The 25,164-nt window shown below is 48.3% G+C and overlaps 1 protein-coding gene across 1 annotated transcript in view; it reads left to right on the forward strand.

The window, feature by feature from the left end:
* The window catches only part of Olfml2a (olfactomedin-like 2A), a 28,606-nt gene continuing 3,442 nt past the window's right edge, over window positions 1-25,164 (forward strand). Inside the window, exons 1-6 of the mRNA NM_172854.2 lie at window positions 1-202; window positions 9,537-9,800; window positions 15,237-15,344; window positions 16,941-17,150; window positions 19,162-19,435; window positions 22,516-22,809. Of these exons, the coding sequence (NP_766442.1) occupies window positions 98-202; window positions 9,537-9,800; window positions 15,237-15,344; window positions 16,941-17,150; window positions 19,162-19,435; window positions 22,516-22,809 (1,255 nt within the window). The 5' untranslated portion in view covers window positions 1-97. The remainder of the gene's footprint in view (window positions 203-9,536; window positions 9,801-15,236; window positions 15,345-16,940; window positions 17,151-19,161; window positions 19,436-22,515; window positions 22,810-25,164) is intronic.

The following is a 25,164-nucleotide window of genomic DNA, read 5'->3' on the forward strand; positions in this document are numbered from 1 at the left end:
GGGGGCGCCCCCTCGGCAGAGCTGGGCTGCAGGCCGAGCTCGCAGTACTGCCGGCGCTACCTAGCGTGCGCGCAGAGGTGTCGGAGCCCATCCAGCCATGGAAGCGGCAGCTGTCCTGCCTAGGTACCTACAGTTGAGGCTTCTGCTGGTGCTGCTGCTGCTGGTTTTGCTTCGGGCTGGTCCTGTGTGGCCCGACAGTAAGGTACTGGAACCTGGCACAACTAAGCGGTGATCGGCGCGAGGGGGCGCTATGGCTGACGGTGCTTGCCAAGAAGGGTGCATTCAGCAGGGAGTGGGGACTAGGGAAAGGCAGATCAGAGTTGGGACTTAGTCTAGACTCTCCTGGAATCAAAGCCCTGAGAAAGGAACATGTGCGAGAAGAAACGCTGGTTATGATAGGGTACTTAGGTCCTGGAGCCCGAGGAAGAGGCGCTTTGGACCTTATCACTACTCAGAGATAGGACTTCAAACCCAGGATCAAGTTGGGATGTCCCAAGTGCACTGGGGTGGGCGAGCAAGAGAAAATGGACAGTAAGAGCAACTGGTTGAGAGTTTCCATGGAAGGCTGACCGCTTAGGGGTAGACCCAGGGACAACTGTTACCAAAGGACTCCCAGGTTTGCAGTAGGCCTTAGACCAAGGCTTTCAGGAGAGGCTGGGAACTCAAAGTTCCTTTTTCACTGAATCTGGGCCCGCCCACTTGCCATCTTCTCTGAGACTTGAGTTCTCATACTGTATTCACCTGTCAGCTGTGTTTTATACCACTCTCTCTCTCTCTCTCTCTCTCTCTCTCTCTCTCTCTCTCTCTCCTTCTCTCTCCCTCACTCCTTCCCCTCTTCTACCTCCCCCCTCCCGTTTGTTTGTTTTTGTATAGAATAGAGTTTACTCTGGGCATAGGGAGGGGAGTTGAGAGGGTAATAGAGACAGAGAAAGGGGGGGGGGGTGGACTGGGGGGGGGGAAGTAGAGGCCAGCCATGAGCACGTGGGGGGGGGGGAGGACAGAGGGAGAGCAAGAAGGCAAGCGTGCAAGCCCCACTCCTGTTTTTTCTTGAAACAGGATCTCAGTGTATAATTCTGGCTAGCCTGGATCACACACAACATGTAGACCAGGCTGGCCTCAAACTCACAGACATCCTACTGCATCTGCTTCCCCAGTGCTGAGATTAAAGACATTCACCACCATCTCTTCACTTATAAGTATGGGGAGGGGGGCATTGTACCCACTCACTCAGTTGATTTCTAGACTTAGTGAGGTATACCTGCAGAATGCTAAGCACATTGCTCACTAGTTGCCCAGTAGATGATTCCACAGGAATCCCAAAGCCCCGGATTAGATCCAGAACATAGATGGAGCAAGCACTTGAGACAGATCAAGAACCCTTTAAGAGCATTCTAGAAATGAACTAATGAAGATGGGCCTGGAGCAGCAGGTTCTCAACCTGTGGGTCGCGACCCCGGGGTCAACCAACCTTTTCACAGGGGTCACATATTCGATGTTTACAATTCATAACAGTAGCAAAATTGCTGTTATGACATAGCAGCGGAATAGTTTTATGATTGGGGGTGGGGGTCACCCACAATGTCAGCTGTATTAAAGGGTCACAGCATTAGGAGGGTTGAGAACCCCTGCCTGACCTAGAGAGAAACTGTAGGGATCTACTTGCAGAGGATGGGGCAGCAGCGGCTTCTCTAGATGTCTTTACAGTTTTAGGTTTGGTTTGGTTTGGTTTGGTTTGGTTTGGTTTGGTTTGGTTTTTTAGTAGAACTTGAGTCCACCTGTGAGTAGGTAAAGGGTAAAATCTGTTCTTTTGCTGTGCAAACTTGGAAATATGACTTCAGTGCTTCTATATGAGAATCAATGTCCCCTTTGGCTCCGATAGCACTGATCAGTGCTCTCTCACCCGCTGCCTATCCTCTGTGGCTCAGAGAAGGACATTTAGTGGGCATTTCTGAGCTTCGAAAAAAGGCTATAGAGCAGGAGGGCTCACATCCAAAACAAAGCTAAGACAAAGAAAACCCAACACCCTGTTTATGTAGTGAGTCAGCCAAACACTTGCTAGGTTGGGAAGGGGGTATATTTACTTGTCCCAGGGCAAGCTGGGGCTGGTGGATAAGGGAGGCTAAAGCAGCTGGGGACCCAGCACAACCCTCCCCCAGACACCTCCCATGCCTGCTCCACTTCAGCCAGCTGGGAAAAATAAAAATCAAGCATGGGTGAATTTACTCTGCATTCCTTAGCCCAGCCAGACTCCTGCTGGCTCTGCAGAGCTGTTTTCATTATCACCATCTCTCTCTCCACAGTAACAACCCCAACTTCTTCCCCTGCAAACTCGGCCTGTTTTTGTTGGGGTGGGATGGAGGGCTTAAGAGGACTGACTGTGTTGGAACTTGAAATGAACTCAGGGTCCTAGAGCCTTGCTGCTGCTGCTGCTGCTGCTGCTGCTGCTGCTGCTGCTGCTGCTGCTGCTTCTCCTCCTCCTCCTCTTCCTCCTCTCCTCCTCTTCCTCCTCCTCCTTTCTCCTTTCTCCTTTCTCCTTTTCTCCTTTCTCCTTTTCTCCTTTCTCCTTTCTCCTTTTTCTCCTTTCTCCTTTCTCCTTTCTCCTTTCTCCTTTCTCCTTTCTCCTTTCTCCTTTCTCCTTTCTCCTTTCTCCGTTCTCCTTTCTCCTTCTTCCTGGCAGGCTCCTGCTGTGATACTCACTCACCCTGGTGTTCTGTTGGTCTCCCTGCATTTTAAGTTGATGCTCATGGTGAGGCTCTCCCAAATAGGATTTGGAGTTTCCATCTAAGGAAGTGCTTTGTCTGACCTGAAGTAGGAGGGGGGACTCACAGCTGCCCTGCATGGCTGGGGTGGACGGGCATATATTTCTGCATGGCTGCCCAGCATTGAGGTTGGGGTGGACGGGCACGTAGCCCCAAAACACCATGGCAGGGCAGCAGATACTCTTGGAAAGTGATAATTTACCAGTCTCTCCAACTGAGAAAGGGCTGCTGGGACCTCATTCTCTGTATACATGCAGGGGTGGGAAGGGGCTTGAGCAGAGAGAGAAGACTGAGACCTGGAGGGCGGGACCTGAGCAAGGGAACAGAAGGGGCTTAGCAAGCAGGCCGTGGTGGTTTCCTGGGCCAGGTCAGATGTTCCAGGCAGGCCAGTCCCAGGGGCTTAGGTGTTGTTTCAGATCTACTCCTGGAGTTTCCGCATGTGGGCGTAATTGGAAGCAGGCCCCTGAGCAGAAAAAGCAGAATGACAGATAATGGAGTTCTCTTCCTCGTACAGTGTTAGGCCAAGCCAAACCCCACCATCTCTCTATGAGAAGTGAGCCTGCCTGCCTCAACACTCCTTTTGGGAGAATACCAGGACCAAGGTCCATGCCCAGCATCTTATATCCAGCATCACGTACAACACTGCCAAGTGCTCGTGGCCCCGCCCCAGGGGATAGATTTGAACACTCTAAAGAATCACACTGCATTTTCCAAGTGCAGTCCCAGATAACAGCTCCCTGTGGAGTCATCAAAGGAGGTGATTTTGAGAGATGAATCCAGCATAGAGAAATACATACTGACATATTGGCCTATGGCCATGGAGTTGACAACAAGGTGCAAAGTTAAGAAATATGGTAATACCTCAGAAAACCTCATGTGAACCTGCCCCACCATTATGAGAATATTCCTAGTCCAGCCAGATCTATCCATTTCTCTCCAAAAACAAAACAAAAAGAAAAAAAAAAGAAAAACAAACAAACAAAAAAACCAACAACAATAAAAACAAAACAAAACTAAGAAAAAAATCAGCCTTTGAGCACAAACCACCTCCACACCTGGGAGCTTTGGCAGGAGTGTGTGCTGGGCACAGTTGCAGGGAAAGGTGGGGGCTGAGGCAGGGACTTTCCTACTTGACAGCAATGTTCAGCCTTCACGCCAAGGGACAGACCCAGGAGGTAATCCCAGACCCCATGCCATGCTTCTGTATACATCTCTGCCTGTCCCAGCTCAGTCTTGGCTTGGTGCTTGTAGGTACTCAGGGAAAGCATACTAGATAAACAAAATTGTTGAAACAGGCTGTGCTGAGTGACCCTGGACAAGCTTTTAGCCTTCCCTGACAAATCATGGAGTTATGGTAAGGGTGAAGAGAGATGGAAAACAGGGAGGGCTTCCAGAAGCTGCATATGTAGCACAGGATGCTTAAATTAGCAACTACTTTGGTCCAGAACTATGACAGCTGCTCTGTGTACATTGTTTCATTGATAAGTTTAAGAGGAGATTGAGAGCCACCCCATTTTACAGAGAGGGGAACTGAAGTTCAGAGGGGTCCAGGCCATGCAGGAAGGAGTTGTGGGTGCTAAGACTATAGCCAGACCTAGCTCTTCGCTATGGTGCCTGGTCATCTCCAGCTTTGCCCTACTGGAGCAGGACCCTGCCGCTTTGCTGGCACCTGGATCTGGGAGCAGTGGCCTTCTTCCAGCTCCTTCCTGGCAGTGTGAGAACTTTGGCCACCCCTGTCAGGACATAGCACCTCATCTAAGGAGGAAGGAACATAGCAGACTAATGTGGAAGCAGCTGCTGGATTGGGGGGGGGGTAGCGTCAATAGATGGGGGTCCTCCCGGAGACCCCTCTCTGGTGATTCCCTCTCTGTTGGGGTTCTGGGACCAGCAGAAGCCTAGGGAGTGGATAGTGCTCTCAGCCTGACTGTTCACAAGCAGGGGAAAATGAGCCTGCAGCCCCCAGAGTACATTTCACTGACAGAGGACCAGAACAGAGGGCAGGACCAAAGCATCCTTTCTAACTGCCCTCACCGCCCACTATTCCCCAGCCCCTGCACAGCTGCAAAAGAAACAGAGGAAATCTATACAGCCCAGGCTCATCCTCTCCAACCTGGCATTTCATGACTTAGGGGGGCCGTTTCCTCATCTGTAGGATGTTGCTAACAAAAGAAAAAAGAGTAGACCAGTACACCCACACAGAGAAACAGATAGCCAGTTCTCCATCGGGATGCTGATCCCCGTAATAACCGTTGCAAATGCTGTACAGCCCGGTGTGTTCCTGCCCTGGCTGAGTGTGGCACTGACACTCACTCCCACTTCCACCTCTCAGTCCACATGTGTCCTTGGGATCACACCCATAGCAGAGATCTGTGCCCACACATGTCAGCCCAGTCAGATGAGCACAGGTAACTTGGCTTGGTTGTGGACTCCAGCCAACTTGGGCCTGTGTCAAACAGCACGTTGGAGAGGGTGAACTCGGGCTGTGTAGACTTCCTCTGTTTCTGCTGAAACTACGGAGGGTGCAGGTTTCAGTGAAAGCAGTGGGGAGGGGGAAAGAGAGGAAAGGGGAACATAGGAATGGGATGGGGATGAGATCCACTCTTCAGGGGCACACCCTCAGTGATGTACTTCCCCAAACTGGGCCCCCTCCCGGGGTGCAGTGCCTCCCAAAAATGCCATCCAATTATGAATCCATCAGTGGATTAAGCCACTGATGAGCTCAGAGCCTTTGTGATTCCACCTCCCAGGCTCCTCAGCAGGCAACTGAGACTTCAGCACAAGAATATTGGGTAACATTCCAGACTTAAGCAGAAAGCCGAGATCCTCAGCCAGCCCACTCCAGTACTCCAGTACCCTCTGAGACTGGGCTCTGCCATGACCTAACGCCTCACCTCCTGCCATCCTGCACCCCTGAAATCACCAGCCAGGGTGACCTCCCCACCCACCCCGCCTCCTGAAAAGCCACTCTTGGTTTTGCCTATCTGACTTGCTTCCCAGCAATGCCTTCTCCACAAAGGACACCCTTCTCCTCCTTGCCACCTTCAAAGTGTCAGTGTGCTTGAGAGCCTGCTGGGTTGGATCTCTGTGGCTAAAGAAGCCAAGAATATTCCCTGGTCTAGTTCCCCTGCACCTCTAGCTGTCATCCATTCAGGGCCTGGCAGAGGCCAGGTCTCAAACAAGTGTCTGAAGACCTAGAAAGGAAATAGGTGTCTCACTTCCTCTCCTTAGGACCCTGGTGCTTGGCAGAGGCACAGGGTGCTATGAGTGTACCTGTGTCCTTATAGTTCCTTCTCTTGTGATAGCTGAAAAGCCACAGGCCTGGGGTGAGGTTTTGTGGACTGTGCTGGGACTAGCTGTGCATGAAGAGTTGGAGCCCAGGGCTTGGCCAGGTGTATCTATGCAAGGCACCTGTCTCTCACTGTATCAATATCTGAGAATACAGAGCTGGTGGTGTCCCAGAAACAAGTGGCTACATCTGGTCATAGGGCGTGTCATCCAAGGGTGGTGCTGAAGAGGGAGGAGGAGGAGAAAACCACTGGCTTGAGGTCATGTCTCCTGTGAGCCTCACTTTGAGAAGGCTGCATACTAAAAGTCCTCCATTCTGCCAATGAAGAAATGGGGTTAGAACCCATTGAAGGTCACCAACTACCCAGGGCACAGGAGAACAGTTCTGTGGCAGTCACATAGAAAGAGGGGCTTGAGCTGGAGAGATGGCTAAGTGGTTATGAGCACTGATTGCTCTTCCAGTGGTCCTGAGTTCAATTCCCAGCAACCACAAGGGAACTCACAACCATCTGTAATGGTATCCGATGTCCTCTTCTGGTGTGTCTGAAGACAGCTGTAGTGTACTCATATAAATAAAAAATAAATAAATCTTGAAGGAAGGAAGGAAGAAATAAAGAAAGAGAGAGAGAAAGAGAGAAAGAAAGAAGGGCTCTCGAGGCCCCTCTTCACTCAATGAGACAATTGACAGTTAATGGTTGTGGGGTAGAGGTGTCATTTTCTTCAGTGGTGCAACCCTAATTAATCTCAGTGGAACACATACAAATATACATACACTATCGAAGTAGGAGGGGGGCTTGGGAAGATGAAGGGTTTCAGCAGGAGAGAGCAGAGAGCAAGGGATGATAAAGGGTAATGGGGGAAAATGACCAAAATGTATCGTATATATGTGTGGCGCTGCCAACAAAAAGAGATAACAATGGTTTACCTTGGACCCAATCTTCTACATCAAAGGCATGTGGTCTTTGAACTTGTGACTTTACCTCTCTGAGCCTGTTTCCCTGTATCTTAATAATGGCTCACACAGTGGCACATTTTGTATGAGCCAGCTCCTGTTTTCTGGTGGACCACACTTTGCAGATCCAGGAAGATTACAGGAACAGAAAATATGAGCTTCCTGCTACCCTCTCACCCAGGATCCACACATCTTAAAACCCACATCTACACACACAGATTTTATGCAGCAGGTATGTGCAGTACCCAAGGAGACCAGAAGAGGGCGTTAGATCTCTGGAACTAGAGTTGCAGATGGTTGAAAGCAACCATATGGGTGCTGGAAATCAAACCCCGCATGATTCACTCTTTCAGCCTCCCCTGCCACTGTGGCTCCCATGGAAAAAGCTTGTGGTGAAGGAGGACCAAAAAAACAAAAAGAAAAAGCATGTTATGAAATTCACTCCTGGGCTGGTGAGATGGCTCAGTGGGTAAGAGCACCCGATTGCTCTTCCGAAGGTCCAGAGTTCAAATCCCAGCAACCACATGGTGGCTCACAACCATCCGTAACGAGATCTGACGCCCTCTTCTGGAGTGTCTGAAGACAGCTACAGTGTACTTACATATAATAATAAATAAATCTTTTTTTAAAAAAAAAATGAAATTCACTCCTGACTGGAGCCACCACATAGAAGATAGCGTGTAAATGCTACCAGGTTGGAGCAGTTCCTCTAGGAGAGACTCAAGGTGAGCAGGAAAGCTTGGAATCTTGGTGGAGGGGTTGTGACCATCGAAGTGAGCAAGAACAAGACCTCTGTCACTTCTGAAGATGTCTTTCTCCAAAAGGCATTTGAAATGTCTCACCAAGAAGTATATGAAGAACTAGCTTCAAGACTGGTTGTGTTTTGTCGCCAACAGCAAAGAGAGCTATGAGCTATGTTACTTCCAGATCAACCAAGATGAAGACGATTAAGACGATTGGTCTAGAATATTTTGTATTAATTAATAAATAAAGTTTGGGAGCCACAACAACAACAAAAAGGATATATGTGTTGTAACACCTAGAATACAATAAGTGTTCAATTGAAGGTACTTTTATTAGTGTGAAAAGTACTAATAAAAATTCCATTTTGTGGTTTGTGTTTGAGATAGTGCTTTGCAAGCCGGGTGTGGTGGCACACGCCTTTAATCCCAGCACTTGGGAGGCAGAGGCAGGCAGATTTCTGAGTTCGAGGCCAGCCTGGTCTACAAAGTGAGTTCCAGGACAGCCAGAGCTATACAGAGAAACCCTGTCTTGAAAAAACAAAAACAAAACAAAACAAAAAAAAAAAAAAAAAGAGAGAGAGAGAGAGATAGTGCTTTGCTATATGACCCAAGTTACAAGGACTATCTATAGGTACACACCACTGTGGCCAGCTCAGTCATCTTACAGTGTATAAATCAGAGACATTTGGTACAATGGCAGTTTGTTCAACCATCACTGCTAACTTTTTTGGGGGGCAAGGTTTCTCTATGTAGCCCTGGCTGTCCTGGAACTCACCCTTTAGACCAGGCTGGCCTCGAACTCAGAAATCCGCCTGCCTCTGCCTCCTAAGTGCTGGGATTAAAGGCATGCGCCACCACTGCCCAGCATTACTTCCTCAAAAGAAAGCTTTTACTCACTGAAAGAAAGCTGTCCCTCTCTCCCCATGCTCAAGTCCTAACAACCAGTACGAATAGTTCATAGGAATGGAATCATGCAGGAAGGGATTGTTTGTATCTGGCTTCGTAAGATTTGTTGTTGTTGTTTTTATTTTTATTTTTAATTATATGTATTAATGGATGTGGGTATGTGCACGTGAGCGCAGGTACCATGGGAAGCCAGGAAAGGAAGTCATCTCCCCTGCAGCTTCTTACAGAAGACTTGTGAGCTGTCCAGTGTGGGTGCTAGGAACCAAAGAGCAGAGTGTGCTCTTAATGACTGAGCCGTCTCTCCAATCCCTGTAGATCCTGCTTCTTTCATTTAGCATAAGTTTTCAGAGTTGATTCATGTTGCTGAAATTCCTTGTATTTAGATGCCATGTTCTCTGTCTGTTGATTAGCTGGTTAAGTGTGTTGTTTCCTCTTGTGGCTATTGTGGACATAGCAGTTATGAACACAAGTCTTTGGATATCATTTTTCAGTCAATTAATAAATCCTGTGCCATGTCTCCTTATTATTCTGTCTGTCTGTCTGTTTGCCTATCTTTTTTGAGACAGGGTCTCATTATGTAGCTTTGGCTGTCCTGGATCTTACCATGTAGAGACAAGGCTGGCCTCTAACTCACAGAGATCCACCTGCCTCTGCCTCCTGAGTGCTGAGATTAAAGGCAAGAGCCAAAGGTGGACCTGTTGGATTTTTCTACAACCATGTATTAGCATTTGAATTCTCATTATGATAATGCTACCAAGTGCCTGGTTCCTTTTCTGCTGCCTCTAAGTGCCACCCAGAGACCAGCAGGCTGGATTCTGACACACCCACACACTTGTACCACTGTCCTCATGGCATTGGCCAAATGGAGCCCCTCTTGTTCCCCCTCTGCAGGTATTCAGTGACCTGGACCAGGTTCGGATGACCTCAGAGGGCTCTGACTGCCGCTGCAAATGCATCATGCGACCGCTGAGCAAGGATGCATGCAGCCGGGTGCGAAGTGGGCGAGCACGAGTAGAGGACTTCTACACTGTGGAGACAGTGAGCTCCGGGGCTGACTGCAGGTGCTCCTGCACCGCCCCGCCCTCCTCACTCAACCCCTGTGAGAACGAGTGGAAGATGGAGAAACTGAAGAAGCAGGCACCTGAGCTCCTCAAGGTACACTGACACTGTTCGCCTGGCTCTCCTATGACATCTGTGTCGCAGGTTGGAAAACTAAGACTTCCTGAGTGGAGCCAGCTTAAGTCAGTGCCCCTTGAATCACTCACCATCCTGGGTATGACCCAATTCACTTCATATGCCTTCACCTAGCTATATTATAAACACTGGGGCACTTTATTATTTTGTTTGTTCTGTCTTGCTTTTTTGAGTCAAGGTCACACACTCTGTTGCCCACATCGGCCTGGAATTCACTCTACATACCAGGCTAGCTAGCCTGGAATTTGCAGCTGTCCTCCTGCCTCTGCCTGCCTGAGTTCTGGTATTATAGGCATGGGCCCCATATATGGGCCACCATACCAGGCTTACTTTTGTTTGTCTACTTTAATTGAGATAGGGGTTCATGCATGCCAGGCTTACCTCAAACTTCCTATGTAGCCCAAGATGACTTTGAACTTTTCATCCTCCAGCCTTAGCTTAGGAAGTACTGGCAACACAGTCACGCCAGAACTCAGTGGGCTTGCTGGGGCTGAGATTTGAATCCAGGTCCTTCTGTGTCTAAATCATTCATATGAACCATCTATTCCTCAGTTCTCTAAAGGAACACTTTGTTAGGTATTATAAAGGGCCAGAATATTTCATACTGCAACCCCTCTTCTTTCCCCCTGAGACAGGGCTTCTCTGTGTAGCCCGGGGTGCCCTGGAACTCACTCTATAGACCAGACTGACCTCAAACTCAGAAATCCACCTACCTCTTGTCTCCCAAGTACTGGGATTGAAGACACACCCCCACTGCCATCCAGCCCATATTTTTATAAAATAATGTACATGAGTGTTTTACCTATATGTATATAAGTGCAGCACACATATGCATGCTGTCCATGGAGGCCAGAAGAGAGCATCACATCCCCTGGAACTAGAGTTGCAGGTCCTGGGAGCTGAATTCAGGTTCTCTGAAAGCATGAGAGGTGGTCTTAACTGTGGAGCCAATTCTCTGTCTCCCTGTTGCTATCTTTGAAAGTCTTTTTCTTTAACAGTCCCTTCCAAATATGCATCTCATTAGCCTATTTAGTATCAGAGACCATGAAATATCTGAGATGCTGCCCTGTGTGTTGTATAAGCTTACAAGTGATGGAGTCCTGGATGCTGGTGCCACACATGGGTCACAAAGGACCTCGTGACTCTCAACCAGTCATCGTTCTCTTTCACTGGCTTACTGTGCTCCAGCGTATTTTGTTCAGGATGATGTAGGATAGAGGAGTCGAGAGTCAGAGAACTCACCTGTGTCATTCCTTGCAGGAAAATGCGGCCTCATAACCTAAGGCTACTCTCTAACTAGATGACTTACAAAGTAAGATGGTTGGTTCCTTTGCATGCAAAACGCACGGGGAAGCAAGAAACAGACCCATGGAATACTGTTTCCAGCATGTGGCTAAAAATGTTTTCTTTAAATTTAACTTTAAGTTTATTTTTGTACTACATAAATTGATGCCAAAATTATCAAACTTGGAAGGAGCAGCACATTTTAAGCCAAGTGGCCCTCTGACAGTTTGGCAGTGCCTGGATAGCAATGTCTCCCTGGGGCCTCCCTAGTGCCCCATGGATTCCAGGCATCTAACCCACAGGACTGTCTGCAGTTAAAGGGGCAAATATTTTTTTTTTTTTTTCTCAAGTCAATGGTTCCAGCTGGGTGATCTTAATTTGGCCGTCTCTCTGAGCCAGAGCTCCTGAGTTCCCTTGGTGGAACATTGCCACGCCAGCCCTAAGTAATGACCGTCCACCCCACAGTCAGCCGCCACAACACCCAGCAACCTGGTAGAAGCAGAACTTTTGATGACCTGCAGGCTTCTTACACTACTGTGGGCAATTCTCTGCCCTGTGGGGCTGGCCAGCCATGCACTGGTGGGCAATGGCCGACCTGTTTTTATCTCATGGAGACTCTGACTCAGAACTCCAAAATCTCTCCACTCACCTCACTAGGTTCCCACTAGTGGGTCATTACCACGCCCGTCCCATGTTTCAAACCCCCACAGCCTTTGTGGTGCATATCAGGCAAATCTACGCTTTGCGGCCATACCTTTTTCTCTGGAAAACACCACACAAACTTAGCTTAGTATCAATGGTAACTCAATTTCTAGGCACAACAACTAAAACCTAATCCTTTAAGCCTTATTAAATCTGATTCCTCAGGTGGCGAGTCCTGGCAGATCTGCCATGATACTGGGAAACTCTAGCAACTACATTTTGCCCTTATGCTATCCCCATTCCCCCAAACCCCTCTCTCCTCCTTCTTCCTTTCCTCCATTCAATCCAGAAGTCCCGCCTACTCACCCAGTGATTGGCTCCTTTATTCATGAGGGGATTGGTTCACAAGAAGTCACCATGAGTGGTGACTCACTCCCTATCCACTACCCCTCCCGGGGAAAGAGGAATTAGCATCAAAATACAAACAGCACTAGGCCTATCCACAACTCTCCTACATCTATTGCTGGATTATGGGCATGCTCACTATGAAGATGCACAGGGCCCTCTGTCTAAACACTGCCTCATGTCTTCCCTGTTGGAACCCTTTGGGAAGGGAGTTTAATGGGGCCAGTTTTACTTGAGCCCAAAGAAGGGATGAAAGTTGCCTGAAATCATAGAGAGGAGAAACAGGACTAAGCTGAGCCCCAAATTCTCTATTACATTCCATAAGCACCAACAAGATCACTAGGCTGAGGTTCTCCCACCAACCCATTGTCCCTTAGGTCTTTTTGGTGCATGGCGGACATAATGTTTTGTATATGGTCTTGACTGGGCCTTAGAGATGGAGCAACCCCACCAGGTAGGACACTCCAGAGGCAAGGAGAGATTACCTACAGCACAGGGTTTCTCCCACTCAGTTGGCTCTGCTGCCCTCAGCAGGAGGTTCTGTGTAAACATCTCAGGGAAGAAATGAAGAAGATCCCCTGGGTGCAGAACTTGCAGCCCACCTTTTTATACCAGCCCCTTGAACCATGCTAATAATTACACCTATGATCTGGGGCCTACACTGCATGGCTGTGTAGGAAAGGGTACTGCTCCACCTTTTTTGGGGGGGGTGGGGGGCGTAGACTGGCCAAAAGAAATGCCTCTTACAACTTCCTTTTTTTTTTTTTCTTTTTGGACATAGGTCAGCTATGGCCCCATCCTTGGGGAGTTGCCAGGCTGAGGACACAGCTGCTGACTAACAATGGCAGTGTGCTCTGTACTGAGCCAGGAGTTATGCTAGGTTGGGCTAGAGAGATGGCTCAGCAGTTAAGACCTCTTTGCTCCACCTTCAGAGGACCAGAGCTTAGTTCCTAACACTCCCTTTGGATAGCTCACTGACTGTAATTCCAGCTCCAAGGGATCTGACGTCCTTTCTTGGCTTTTGCATCCTGTACACACACACACACACACACACACACACACACACACACACACACACACACAATTAAAAACTAAAATAAATCTTTACAAAAAAGAAGAAAACTGAAGTTTTAAAAAGTCCTGTTAGTACCAAGGATAGTGTGTTATACCCTAGCAATTGAGAGGCAGAGGCAGGTGTATCTCTGAGTTTGAGAACAGCCTGGTCTACAAAGAGAGTGCCAGGACAGCCAGGGCTACACAGAGAAACCCTGTCTTGAAACAAACAAAGTCTGCCAAGGCCTAATACTTCATGAAACACTCTAGAAATAGATTTTAGGAAAATGAGTTGGGGTGTAGCTGAGCAGGAGAGTGTCTCTTGGTATATATAGGTTCCGTCCTCAATGCAGAAAAGGGGAAGAGTGGGGAGAGGGAGGGACGGGAACAGGAAGCTGCTGAGAAGAAGGGGCTTGATGGGAAGTGTTTGCTAGGTAAGCCTGAGGCCCTGAGTTTGAGTCCCCAGCACCCATATAAAAGCCTGGCATGGAGGCCTGTGCTTGTAACCCAATACTCAGGGGAACAGAGACAGGAGGATGTTAGAGCTTGCTGACCAGCCAGTCTAGTCAAAATGGTGACTTCCAGGTTCTTCGTCTCAGGAGATAAGATGGAGGCAGACACCTAACACTGACCTACAGCTTCCACAGCTAAGCTGGCCTGCATTAGCCAGGGAGGGGAGATGAAGGAAAGAAAAGAAGGAAATCAAAAAGGAAGAGAAAGCAGGCAGGCCAGATTTTAAGTCCAATGTCTTATGAGAGTCAAAACATGTAAAATTGCTCTGCCAAGGGACTACAAACCATGGTGAAAACCCAGAACTTCTTCTCCCATTCTGTACTGATTTGGCCACAGGTACAACAAGCAGTTTGTTCCCATGTCACTCACAGAGCAGTAAATCCATAGACACCCCAGCCTCTATCTCTGCTCAGAATGTCCTGTCTCCATAGCTCTGCAAGTGTATGTTCCTCCTCTAGAGCTTACTCAATACTAATTGACTGGGGCTGAGGAGATGGCTTCCTACTTAAGAGCAATGGCTGTTCTTGCATAGTACCTCACAATCATCTGTAACTTCAATTTCAGGGGATCCAATACCCTCTATTGGCCTCCACAGTACCTATGTGATGCTCAGACACATATGCATGCAAACACCCATACACATAAAATAAAAAAATCTAAAAAGGAAAAAAAATAGGCCTAGACTTTGGGTTGATCTCATGACCAAGCATCCCATTATAAATGCACTCCCAGAGGCATTATAACAAATTACATAAGGCAGGGCCACGAGGGGAGACCTCCCAAATAAGGATGTGGCCCCAAGCCAAGGGTCAGCTGCAACCTGGCTCTTCAGGAGCCAGAAAACTGATCTTATCCGTGCACACGCTATCAGTTAGAGTTCAGGGCTGCCTGGAGGGAACATAGGGTGTCTTTGGACACACTTTGGAGTTTAGCCACTTTGTCACCCAAAAGGGAGGCATGTACAGAGAGGATGATATCAAGTTACAAAGTACAGATCAGAGGAAGAGCTCTCCATGTTCCATCATACAGAAGGGTGATTGTGGGAGTCAATAGCTAAATGTCTATTTCAAAATATTTTACCAGAGAAGAATTTGAGTGGTCCCATCACTAGAAGCTGGACTTATAGTATTATATTTATAATATATAACATGTTATATATCTCTCATATATACACCCCACATGTATCTTTCTGCTGGGGATGTGCCCAATGGTGGAATATTTGCCTAGTGTGTAGGAAGCCTTGAGATTCTTCCCCAGTACTTCAAAAAAAAAAAAAAAAAAAAAAAAAAACGTAAATACTCACATTTACAAAATGTGTCAATAAAATCTAATGTGCTACTTGTCCTGTGATGATGCATAGGTTGGAGTCCAAGTAGCCACTGTGAGGCTCTGGGATTGTGGGGTTCTTTGCTGAAGTGGGGCTCCCTGTGTGTCCTCTGGCCTGGTGTATTGATATCCTTGCTTAACTATCTCTCTCCCCTCTCCACCCACCACCTCTAGCTGCAGTCTATGGTGGATCTCCTGGAGGGTGCCCTGTACAGCATGGATCTGATGAAAGTGCATGCCTACATCCAGAAGGTGGCCTCCCAGATGAATACGCTGGAGGAGGTAAGGCCAGGGCAGTGCCAGGGCCAAGGGCTGCATCCAAAGGGGCCTGGACCATTCTCTTTCACTTTGGTGGCCACTGGAAGCAGAACTCCAGCAGGCAGTTACAGGCTGCAGAGTCCTACCTTGCGGGGAGAGGAGGGATGCTGCTAACATCGGGGTCCACGCTGCACAACTCTGGGTACCATTCACGGAGAAGTACCATATCAGTGGTGCCTCTGGGTTTGACAATTCCATTATGACCTGTGTGGAAGCAAAGGCACTACAGACACCACAGACTGTGTGCGACAGGGTTACCCTCTCAGTACAAGAAGAGCTGGACAAACCTGGAGGGCCAGGCTGAAGCTTGCCTCTCTCCTGGCATCGCCTGGCCTCCACCCATTTCCTGCATCCGGCCTCTGTTGAGCACCAGGGGTCTGGGGACATGCAGCTGCCAGGAGCAGGCGTCGGGACTTCCTTTCCCAGCTTCCTTTCCAGAGGGAGGCAGTAACTGGGCATCCTGTGCCACAGGAGGGAAGACAAACCCCTGACTAAACCCAGAGCTGAAGGTCACAGTCGCTTAGATTATCTGAAGCCTGTTGGAGTATCTCTTCCTGGCTGTCTGATCCCAGAGCGGCTTGGGAAACTGACCTGACCCTTTTCCCTGGGCACAGTATTACCTGTGCGTTCTAGGCTCACACTGCTGGCTCTCCTCCTCCACCCATTTACCTCTGGAAATGCAAACCAGTTCCTCAGAGCCCTGAGTCTGCTGATGGTCTCTTTAACAAATTTGTTTTGAGGGCTAGGATCAAAGCCCAGCATTACCACACCCAGCTCTGAAAAAAGTAATATTAAATTAACAGGTTACTAGAGACTTTCAGGGGCCGTCCATAGAGACTGACTAAATTATGGCCTACAGTGGCATATTATGCATTTATGAAAAGGAGAGGGGAATACCTTGTGGACAGATATGAAATTGTCTAAAACTAGACTGTTAAGTGAAACCCAAGTGTTGAAAAATAAGTTTCCCTACCATAACAACATACAACATTGTCATCACTGAGAAATAAACAAATTAACGTGAGAGGGACTCTTTTTATTTTTTTTGGTAGAGTGTCTCACTATGTGTCCCTGGCTGTCCTACAACTCCCTATGTAGACCAGGCTGGCCTCAAACTCACAGATATCCACCTGTCTTTGTCTCCCTAGTACTTGGGATTGAAGGCGTACACCACCATACCAGGCTGACTCACACCTCTTTCATTTATTAATATAAACATATTATTACCTATTTTTCATTTTCTCTTAAGAATAAAAATCATAAGCCAGGCGTATGGTGCACGCCTTTAATCCCAGCAAAGGCAGGCAGATTTCTGAGTTCGAGGCCAGCCTGGTCTACAAAGTGAGTTCCAGGACAGCCAGGGCTATACAGAGAAACCCTGTCTCGAAAAACAAAACAAAACAAATAAAAATCATTAACTACAAGGTCTTATAGGGCGTGCTTGGTTCCACCTGTTCACCAGTCCCACTTACATCTTTGCCCCTGAAGTCTCGATGGCCAAGTTAGGGTGGCAGCTCAGAAGAAACAGGGCCAGGAATGACCATGAATCCTTCCCCACAGAGCATCAAGGCCAACCTGAGCCTGGAGAACAAGGTGGTGAAAGACAGCGTACACCACCTCAGTGAGCAACTGAAGAGCTATGAGAACCAGTCAGCCATCATGATGAGCATCAAGAAGGAGCTGTCTAGCCTGGGCCTCCAGTTGCTGCAGAGGGATGCAGCCGCTGTCCCTGCCACTGCCCCAGCCTCAAGCCCCGACAGCAAGGCTCAGGTGAGGCCTTGGCTCTGATCACAGGGACAGAAGGTAGCTAGGCTTGAGGACACAGGGTTGGGTGCATTTGGAGCCTTAGGAGAGGGTTAACAGAAAGCACAGCAGGAGCCCATGGTAGAGAGCTGGGCAGCGAGTGTCTATTCCGTTTTGTGGCTAGCACAGGTAAGCTGGGGCAGAGTTGCATGTTCAGTCCGGAGGGATGGGTGGGCCCTAAACTGGGTATTTATTCAATTCCCCATTCCCAAAGTACTGGTAATGAGGTTATAGGAACCTCCTGCTTGGCCCTAGATGAGCAAGTCAGCTTTCCTGCAGCATTGCTTCTAATCTCTCCTGCTGTGGCTGGGCCCCTGGGTGGGTGCAGGGTAAATGAGTAGTACCTCGGGGATCCTTGAAGATTAATATAATTTCACCCATGGTGGCTAGCATGTGTGCACAGACAAGATTCCCTTGCTCTGGTAGATCCCCTTGTTTCAGTAGATCCCCTTGTTTCAGTAGATTCCCTTGCTCTAGTCTGCATTCAGAAGTATTGCTATGATAAAGACCCTGGCCAGAAGCAATGTGGGTCTTACAGCTCTCAGGTCACACTGTATCACTGAGGAAAGTCAGGGCAGGAACTTAAGGCAGGAACTGAAGCAGAGGCTGTGAAGGAACACTGCTCACTGGCCTCCTTAGCCTGCTTTCTTATATAACCTGGACTATGCGCCTAGTGGTAGCACCACCCACTGTGGGCTAGCTCGATCAACTCTATCATTAACCAAGAACATGCCTCACAGACTTGCTTATAGGCCAATCTGGTGGAAGCATTTTCTCAAATGAGAGTCTCTCTCTTCCCAGATTGTGTCAAGCTAAGGAAATAATAGCCAACATACATACCCCTGTAGGCAGACACACAGACCCTCCCACTTTCAAGATAGGTCAGGAAGTAAGCATTTGTGGGTGGACAGCCCATATAAACATTCCTTCCTCTCATGGCACTCAGAGTGTGCCACTTGGTACAAGCACAGCAGGTAGTCACCACCCTTTTAGTGCCCCTCAGATCAGTCATCCATGGGCACAACATGACCCAGTGGCTTCATTTTCTGGTGATATTTGTCGGACTCCTCTGAACCCGGCTTCCTCAAGTACAGTATTAGTTCATCCCACAACCTAAAAGTACAATTGGCCCCTGCCTACTTGGCACATGAAGAAATATGGAGAGAGGTCACAGGGAGAGGGGGTGGCTGAGCCAGGGCTGTAGCCAGCCTACGTGACTGCCTGGTCCCAGCCCTTCCTCCTCCACTTGCAGCCTCCTGTGCTGACACTGTGATAGTGGCACCTTTGGTGACTGCGAGTGAGACCACCTAGACACAATAGAGCATGAGGAAGCCTGTGTCGTGGCCTGAGCTGGCTGCCTGCTCAGTAAGATGCCAGCTCTGCAAGTGTGAGTGAATCTCGCTTTGGCGGCTGCCCAGATGACGTCAGACACTGTACAAGCCTTATCTGCCCTAGCTTCTGTCTCACAATGGGTGCCGTCACAGGCCCTGTGTTCTTGTGCCAAGCCAGCCTCAGAGCATTTGAGTAGGAAGTGAAAATAATGAGGCTCACAAAATGTTAGACACGGCATTCATTCCCTAGGGGTAGCCAGACCAACACGGGACTGAAGAGCTCAGAATGCTGGGATTTCAGTGCTAACATGGGGAGCATTCTGAGAACTCTCTAAAGCAACCTAAGAACCTCTCCCTTTCCCATAAACCAAGACCAGTGAGCGAGAGACAAGGCTAGGAGGTCTTCCAAAGAGCCAACAAAACAGGTGGACAGGAGATGGGAATGAATATGTAACCTACCGGATTGGGTCTCAAGCCTGCAGAGAAAATCTGTATGGAGAAACAGAATCCAACAACTATGGATGATTTTACTCTGGGAACAACGTTACAGACACTGCGACTACCTCCAGCTCTCACACACTGAGCTACTGTGACTGGCAGCCCCTCATTTTACTGTCACCCAAATCTGACACTTCTATTCTTCCCAGGACACAGCTGGAGGGCAAGGCAGAGATCTCAACAAATATGGCAGCATACAGAAGAGCTTCTCAGACAAGGGCCTGGCAAAGCCTCCCAAGGAGAAGCTGCTGAAAGTGGAGAAGCTGAGGAAGGAGAGCATCAAGGGCAGAATACCCCAGCCCACAGCCAGGCCACGTGCGCTGGCTCAGCAGCAGGCAGTGATCCGAGGCTTCACCTACTACAAGGCAGGCAGACAGGAGGCCAGACAGGAGGCCAGACAGGAGGCACCCAAGGCTGCCGCTGGTGAGTGGAAGGGAGCCGGGCCTGGTTGACGGATGGCTGCTTCCAGAGATCCACCTGCCTTCGAAGCAGCCACAAAGTCACAGATCTCCGCATCACTGTTTAGTTTTCTAGAATCCTTTGCTCAACCATACACTGGGAAGAGGCCCACAGGCAGGGTTGCTAATGGGGAGAGAATAGAGGCCTCTCTTTCAGTACTTCAAGCCTCACCTTTTCTGCACTTCCTTTTATTCAACGACCTGCTGCAGGTCAGCTACAGACCAAGTGACAGGTGATTTAAGTCAGATCTTACAGTCCAGTGGGAGGAGCCACACCTGTGACAGTAGAGGTGGGCAAACATGGGGCCCTTGAGGAACCTGTTCTGGACTGTCCTCTCCTGTTCTTTCATTTGTCGTCTTCCTGAAGAGCCCATGGACCCTGTACTTCATCCCTGCCAACTTAGTCCCTGGCATCTCCACATGACTCACAGCCAAGGGCAAGGCAAGAAGTAGTTGCTTGGGCTTATCCAAGGACAGGAAGTTGGGGCAGTTAAGAGCCCAGGATTCTTCAGGAATTCCCTCCCGTTGTGTGCAGTGGTAAAATTCCAGGTACTCAAGAGGTTGAGGCAGTTCAAGGCCAGCTTGAGCTACACAGTAATAGCCTGATTCAAAAACAACAAAAAAGGGTTACCCTAAGCATGGTAGCACAGGCCTGTAAATTGGACCTAGTTGTTGCTAGGCAAGAGTATTGTTCGCCGGGCGTGCCTTTAATCCCAGTACTCCGGAGGCAGAGGCAGGCGGATTTCTGAGTTCGAGGCCAGCCCAGTCTACAAAGTGAGTTCCAGGACAGCCAGGGCTACATAGAGAAACCCTGTCTCGGAAAAGAAAAGAAAAGAAAAGAAAAGAAAAGAAAAGAAAAGAAAAGAAAAGAAAAGAAAAGAAAAGAAAAGAAAGGAAAGGAAAGGAAAGGAAAGGAAAGGAAAGGAAAGGAAAGGAAAGGAAAGGAAAGAAAAGAAAAGAAAAGTACTGTTCAAGTATTGCTTAAGTTCATGGGTCTCCCTGGGAATCAGAGTGATTTCAAGGCTAAGCTAGACAACTTACTTAGACCCTGTCTCAAGATACAACTTTAAAAGAGGGCTGGGAAGCCGGGTGCGGTGGCACATGCCGTTAATCCCAGCACTCGGGAGGCAGAGGCAGGCGGATTTCTGAGTTCGAGGTCAGCCTGGTCTACAAAGTGAGTTCCAGGACAGCCAGGGCTATAAAGAGAAACCCTGTCTCAAAAAAAAAAAAAAAAAAAAAAAGGGCTGGGGATATAGCAATATGGAGACAAGAGAAAGAGAGAGAGAGAATGCTTATCTAGACTTCAAGACTTAGGTTAAATTCCCACCACAGGTACTGTTGAAATGGCTCAGTCAGTACTTACTTCAAAAACATAGGGACCCAAATATAATATCCAAAAGCCACATCTAAAAAAAATACTGGGTGTGGTAACACATACTTGTTTTGTTGTTTGTTTAGGGTTTTGTTACTTATTTACTTTTATTTTATCTTCATTGGTGTTTTGCCTGCATGCATGTCTGTATGAAGGTGTTGGATTCCCTGGTACTGTAGTTACAGACAGTTGTGAGCTGCCATGTGGGTGCTAGGAGTTGAACCCAGGGCCTCTAAAAGAGTAGCCAGTGCTCTTAACCTCTGAGCCATGCCATCTCTCTAGAAAACATCCCCCACCTTTAAATATATATATATACATTAGTTTTTAAAGATGTATTTGTCTTATGTGCATGTTTGTGTGAAGGTACCAGATTTCCTAGAAAGGAAGTTCATACAGTTGTGAACTCCACATGGGTGTGGGAACAGACCCCAGGTCCTCTGGAAGATCAGTCAGAGTTCTTACTGCTGAGCCATCTCTCCAGCCCAGTAGCACATACTTGAAAAACCAGCACTCGGAAGGCAGAGACCAGAAGAGCCCTCAGGCTCACTGGCCAGCCAGGCCAGCCTAACTAGTTTTCTCAAAGGAGGTAGATAGTACCTCTGAGGATGATCCCTAAACTTGTCCTCTGCCTTTCACACATATGCACACACGTGCACACCCATACACAAACATGGGTATATACATACGTTCATTTAAAAAAAAAAACCCCACACTGGAAAAGAAAAGGTCCCTTGATTTCTTAGCCTGTCAGGGTACAACCTCCCCCCTCTAGCCCCTGATGCCAGCTGTTGTCCTTGAATACTGCCAGCTCAGGCTGGCCACAACACAGAGCCTCTGACCCCCAACTGGGCCACTGCCCAGGCACAGCTTTGGGCATCTGACTCTGCCAAGAAGGCTCGTGGGAACAAGCTTCCTGCCCCACAGGCTGCCAAGGCCATGTTCCCTGGGGATCCCCTGACTAACGTGTCTTTGCTTGTTCCCACTGGGTCCCAGGTATGGGGTCAAACTGGCCTGTCCAACTACAGGCAAAGAGAAGCCTGGGCAGCTAAGCTGCTGCCCACAGTGGTGGGACCGGGAGGACACAGACACAGCTAGAGAGGTCAGTGTTGGAGGTGAGCAAGGGTCAGAGGCAGAACCAGAGATCTGTGGCCTAGAAGTGACCAGACCCCAACTGCATCTGTTTCTTCCTTGTTTGAGGTGATAGACACTAGGTAAGGGAGGCCCGAGGTTATCAAAGTCTTCAGGAAGGTGACCAAGATAAAGTCTACAATTCCTGAAGCAAGAAGTTTTGTCCCTGGAGCTAAGTTTAGGGCATGACAGAACTGGAACAAAGTCCATAACACTCAGGAGAAAAAAGTTCTTCACATTTAGCACTACGTGTTGGCAGAATCCGTACAGATGTTTTATATACATTTACCTCTAACCAACACTGTGGTTATGACATTCACTTTACAGAGGTGGGAATACAAGAGGGCTTACTCAGGAAAAACTCACCCAGTTGGGGAGGTCAGAGTGATCAGAAAGTCCTACCCTGTTCACCAGGAAGCCTGCCCATTTGAGGCCTTTCAACTCCTCCATGGTCCGGGAAGCAAGGTCTGTGGCAGATGTGCATATGTGCAGATGTGCATATCAGCGCGGCTGAGACATGGGTACTGAGTGTTTTTTCTCCACAGACAGCACCCTCAAAGGAACTTCCTGGCTGGAGAAGCTACCACCCAAGATAGAGGCCAAACTTCCGGAACCTAACTCTGCCAAACATGATGACGTCCGGCTGCAGGCTTCAGAAGGAGGCAACTTGACCCCTGACATTACCACCACCACCACCAGTACCAGCAGCAGCACCACCACCACTACTGGCACCACCAGCACCACCAGCACCACCAGCACCACCAGCACCACCACCCCAAGCCCTATCACCACTCCCTGGCCTACTGAGCCACCTTTGCATCCAGAAGTCCCCAGCCAAGGTGAGCAAATCTCCTAAGCATCAGAAAACTCAGTTTAAGACTAAATCCAACATGTGTCTTGTTGGGTTCTTGATCTAAGAATGTTCAGCTTTATCAAATTGATGAGGGATTTTTGTTTGTTTGCTTTGCTTTTGTCCTGAGTTTTCATATTTTGAGAAAGGGTACCAGCGGAGCTTATACCCTCCTGTCTTAGCATCCATAATGTTGGGATTATGGACATGTGTCAACCTGCCTGGCTTACTTGGAAATATTTAGTTTTTAATTTAAAAAAAAGACCTGTATATGTGTGTGAGAGAGGGACACACACACACACACACACACACACACACACACACACAGAGAGAGAGAGAGAGAGAGGGAGAGAGAGAGAGAGAGAGAGAGGGAGAGAGAGAGAGAGAGAAAGACAGAGAGACAGAGATCCTTTCTTTCAATCACTTTCCATCTAGTCCTTTTGTGACAGGGTCTCACATTGTAGCCCTGGCTCTCCTGGAACTCACTATGTAGACCAGACTGGCCTCAAACTCCCAGAGATCCACCTGCCTCTTTTTCCCAGGTGCTGGGATTAAAGGTATGTGCCACCATGCCTGGCTTCTAGTCCATATTTGAGACAAGGTTTCTCCCTAGACTTGTGGTTTGTGTTTTCTTGGCTCAGCAGAAAGCCAGGAAATTCCAGTGACTCTCCTGTCTCTGTACCCCTTAGAGCTGGGGTTACAGATGTGTGTGGGATGCCCTACTTGTTACAAGGCCGCTGGGTTCCAAACTCAAATGGTCAAGCAAGCACCCAGCTTCGGAGTCATCCTTCCAGCACATGTGCTTTAAAAGAATTAGGAAAAAGGCCGGGCGTGGTGGCACACGCCTTTAATCCCAGCACTTGGGAGGCAGAGGCAGGCGGATTTCTGAGTTCGAGGCCAGCCTGGTCTACAAAGTGAGTTCCAGGACAGCCAGGGCTACACAGAGAAACCCTGTCTCAAAAAAAACAAACAAAAAACAAAACAAACAAACAAAAAAAAGATTTAGGAAAAAGAAAGAGTAGAGGGAAGACTTCTCCCAGTCTGACAGGTACGCCAGGATTCTCTACAGAAAAACTGCCAACAATTAAAGTGGCTATGAAACAAATTATATTTGCAACACATTCTCTATACAGCATGACCTGAAACCTCACCGATAAATCTAGCCACTGTTAGTTTTCTCTTGTGTCTTCCTCTAGTCTGCTTGGTTTTGGTTTCATATTGCTAGTCCTGAGCTCCTGGCCTCCAGCAGCCTGCTACCTCTGAACTACACCCCAACACTCTCTGGCTGTTTTTATGTCCACACTTATAGCTGTAGTTTGTGTCACATGGTAGACATTGTCCTCAGTAGATCACAGCTCTGTCCTTCTGAAGGCTCTTGACTGACTGTATGACTATAAGCCTTCAGACCCTTCCTTCCTCACTCTGGCCCAAGTGCCATCTCCTTCACTCTTGTCTTTCCAGAAGGATCCACAAACAGTGTGGACAACAGCTGCAACTAACGTGGTTTCCTCCCAACACAGTTTCTGGTGTCAGAAAACTGGAAATAACCTACAGAGCTGACTCGGGGGGGTGGGGAGTTTTGAATAAATCAAAAGGCACAGCTGTCTGGGTCTGGTGGCCTGGCAGGACCCAGAAATCACATCATTAAAAGGCTACTTAATGGTGTGAGCGTCAGTCAGTAGATGGAGAAAACAGGGCACACAGAATCGTGTATTCAGAGGGCTCACAGTTTCTTAACTGTCCGTGTGATTGCAGGCAAGGAAGCGAGAGGGGGAAGGAAACACAATGCATTCAGTTGTCTACTAAAGTCCATCTCCCTCCCTCCTTTCTTTTTTTCTCTCCTTCCTTTTTGAGACAGGGTCTTGCTATGTAGCTTGACTGGCCTGGCACTATACATAGCCCAGGCTGACCTCAAATTTACAGCAAGGGCTATCTTCCCACCTCAGCCTCCACAATGGAAGGGTTACAGGCATTCCCCACAGCACCCAGCTTCAGTTTTCAAGTATTCACAAATACCATGAACTCATCCCTTCTGCCAAACTGCCAAAACTTTTGAAGTTTTGGCCAAAATCTTTCAATCCTATTATTGCTCACCATTGTACTCTCCGCTTCTCTGAGATGGCCCTTTTGTTTTGTTTTGACGTACGGTGGATGCTGGATTTTTGAATGGTGTTCCCTTCTCTGCCTGTTCATTCTTTTTCCAGTGATCAGGCATTGCTTTGCTCATAGGTCAAAGGTCACCAGCAAAATCCATAAAGAGAGAGTTAAGATGAAATCGGGTAAGTCAAGTATAGTGGTGCACACATATAATCCCAGCACTCAGAAGGCAGAGGCAGTCAGGTCT

The sequence above is a fragment of the Mus musculus genome, chromosome 2 (genome assembly GCF_000001635.26).
Source record: "Mus musculus strain C57BL/6J chromosome 2, GRCm38.p6 C57BL/6J".
Lineage (NCBI taxonomy): Eukaryota > Metazoa > Chordata > Mammalia > Rodentia > Muridae > Mus > Mus musculus.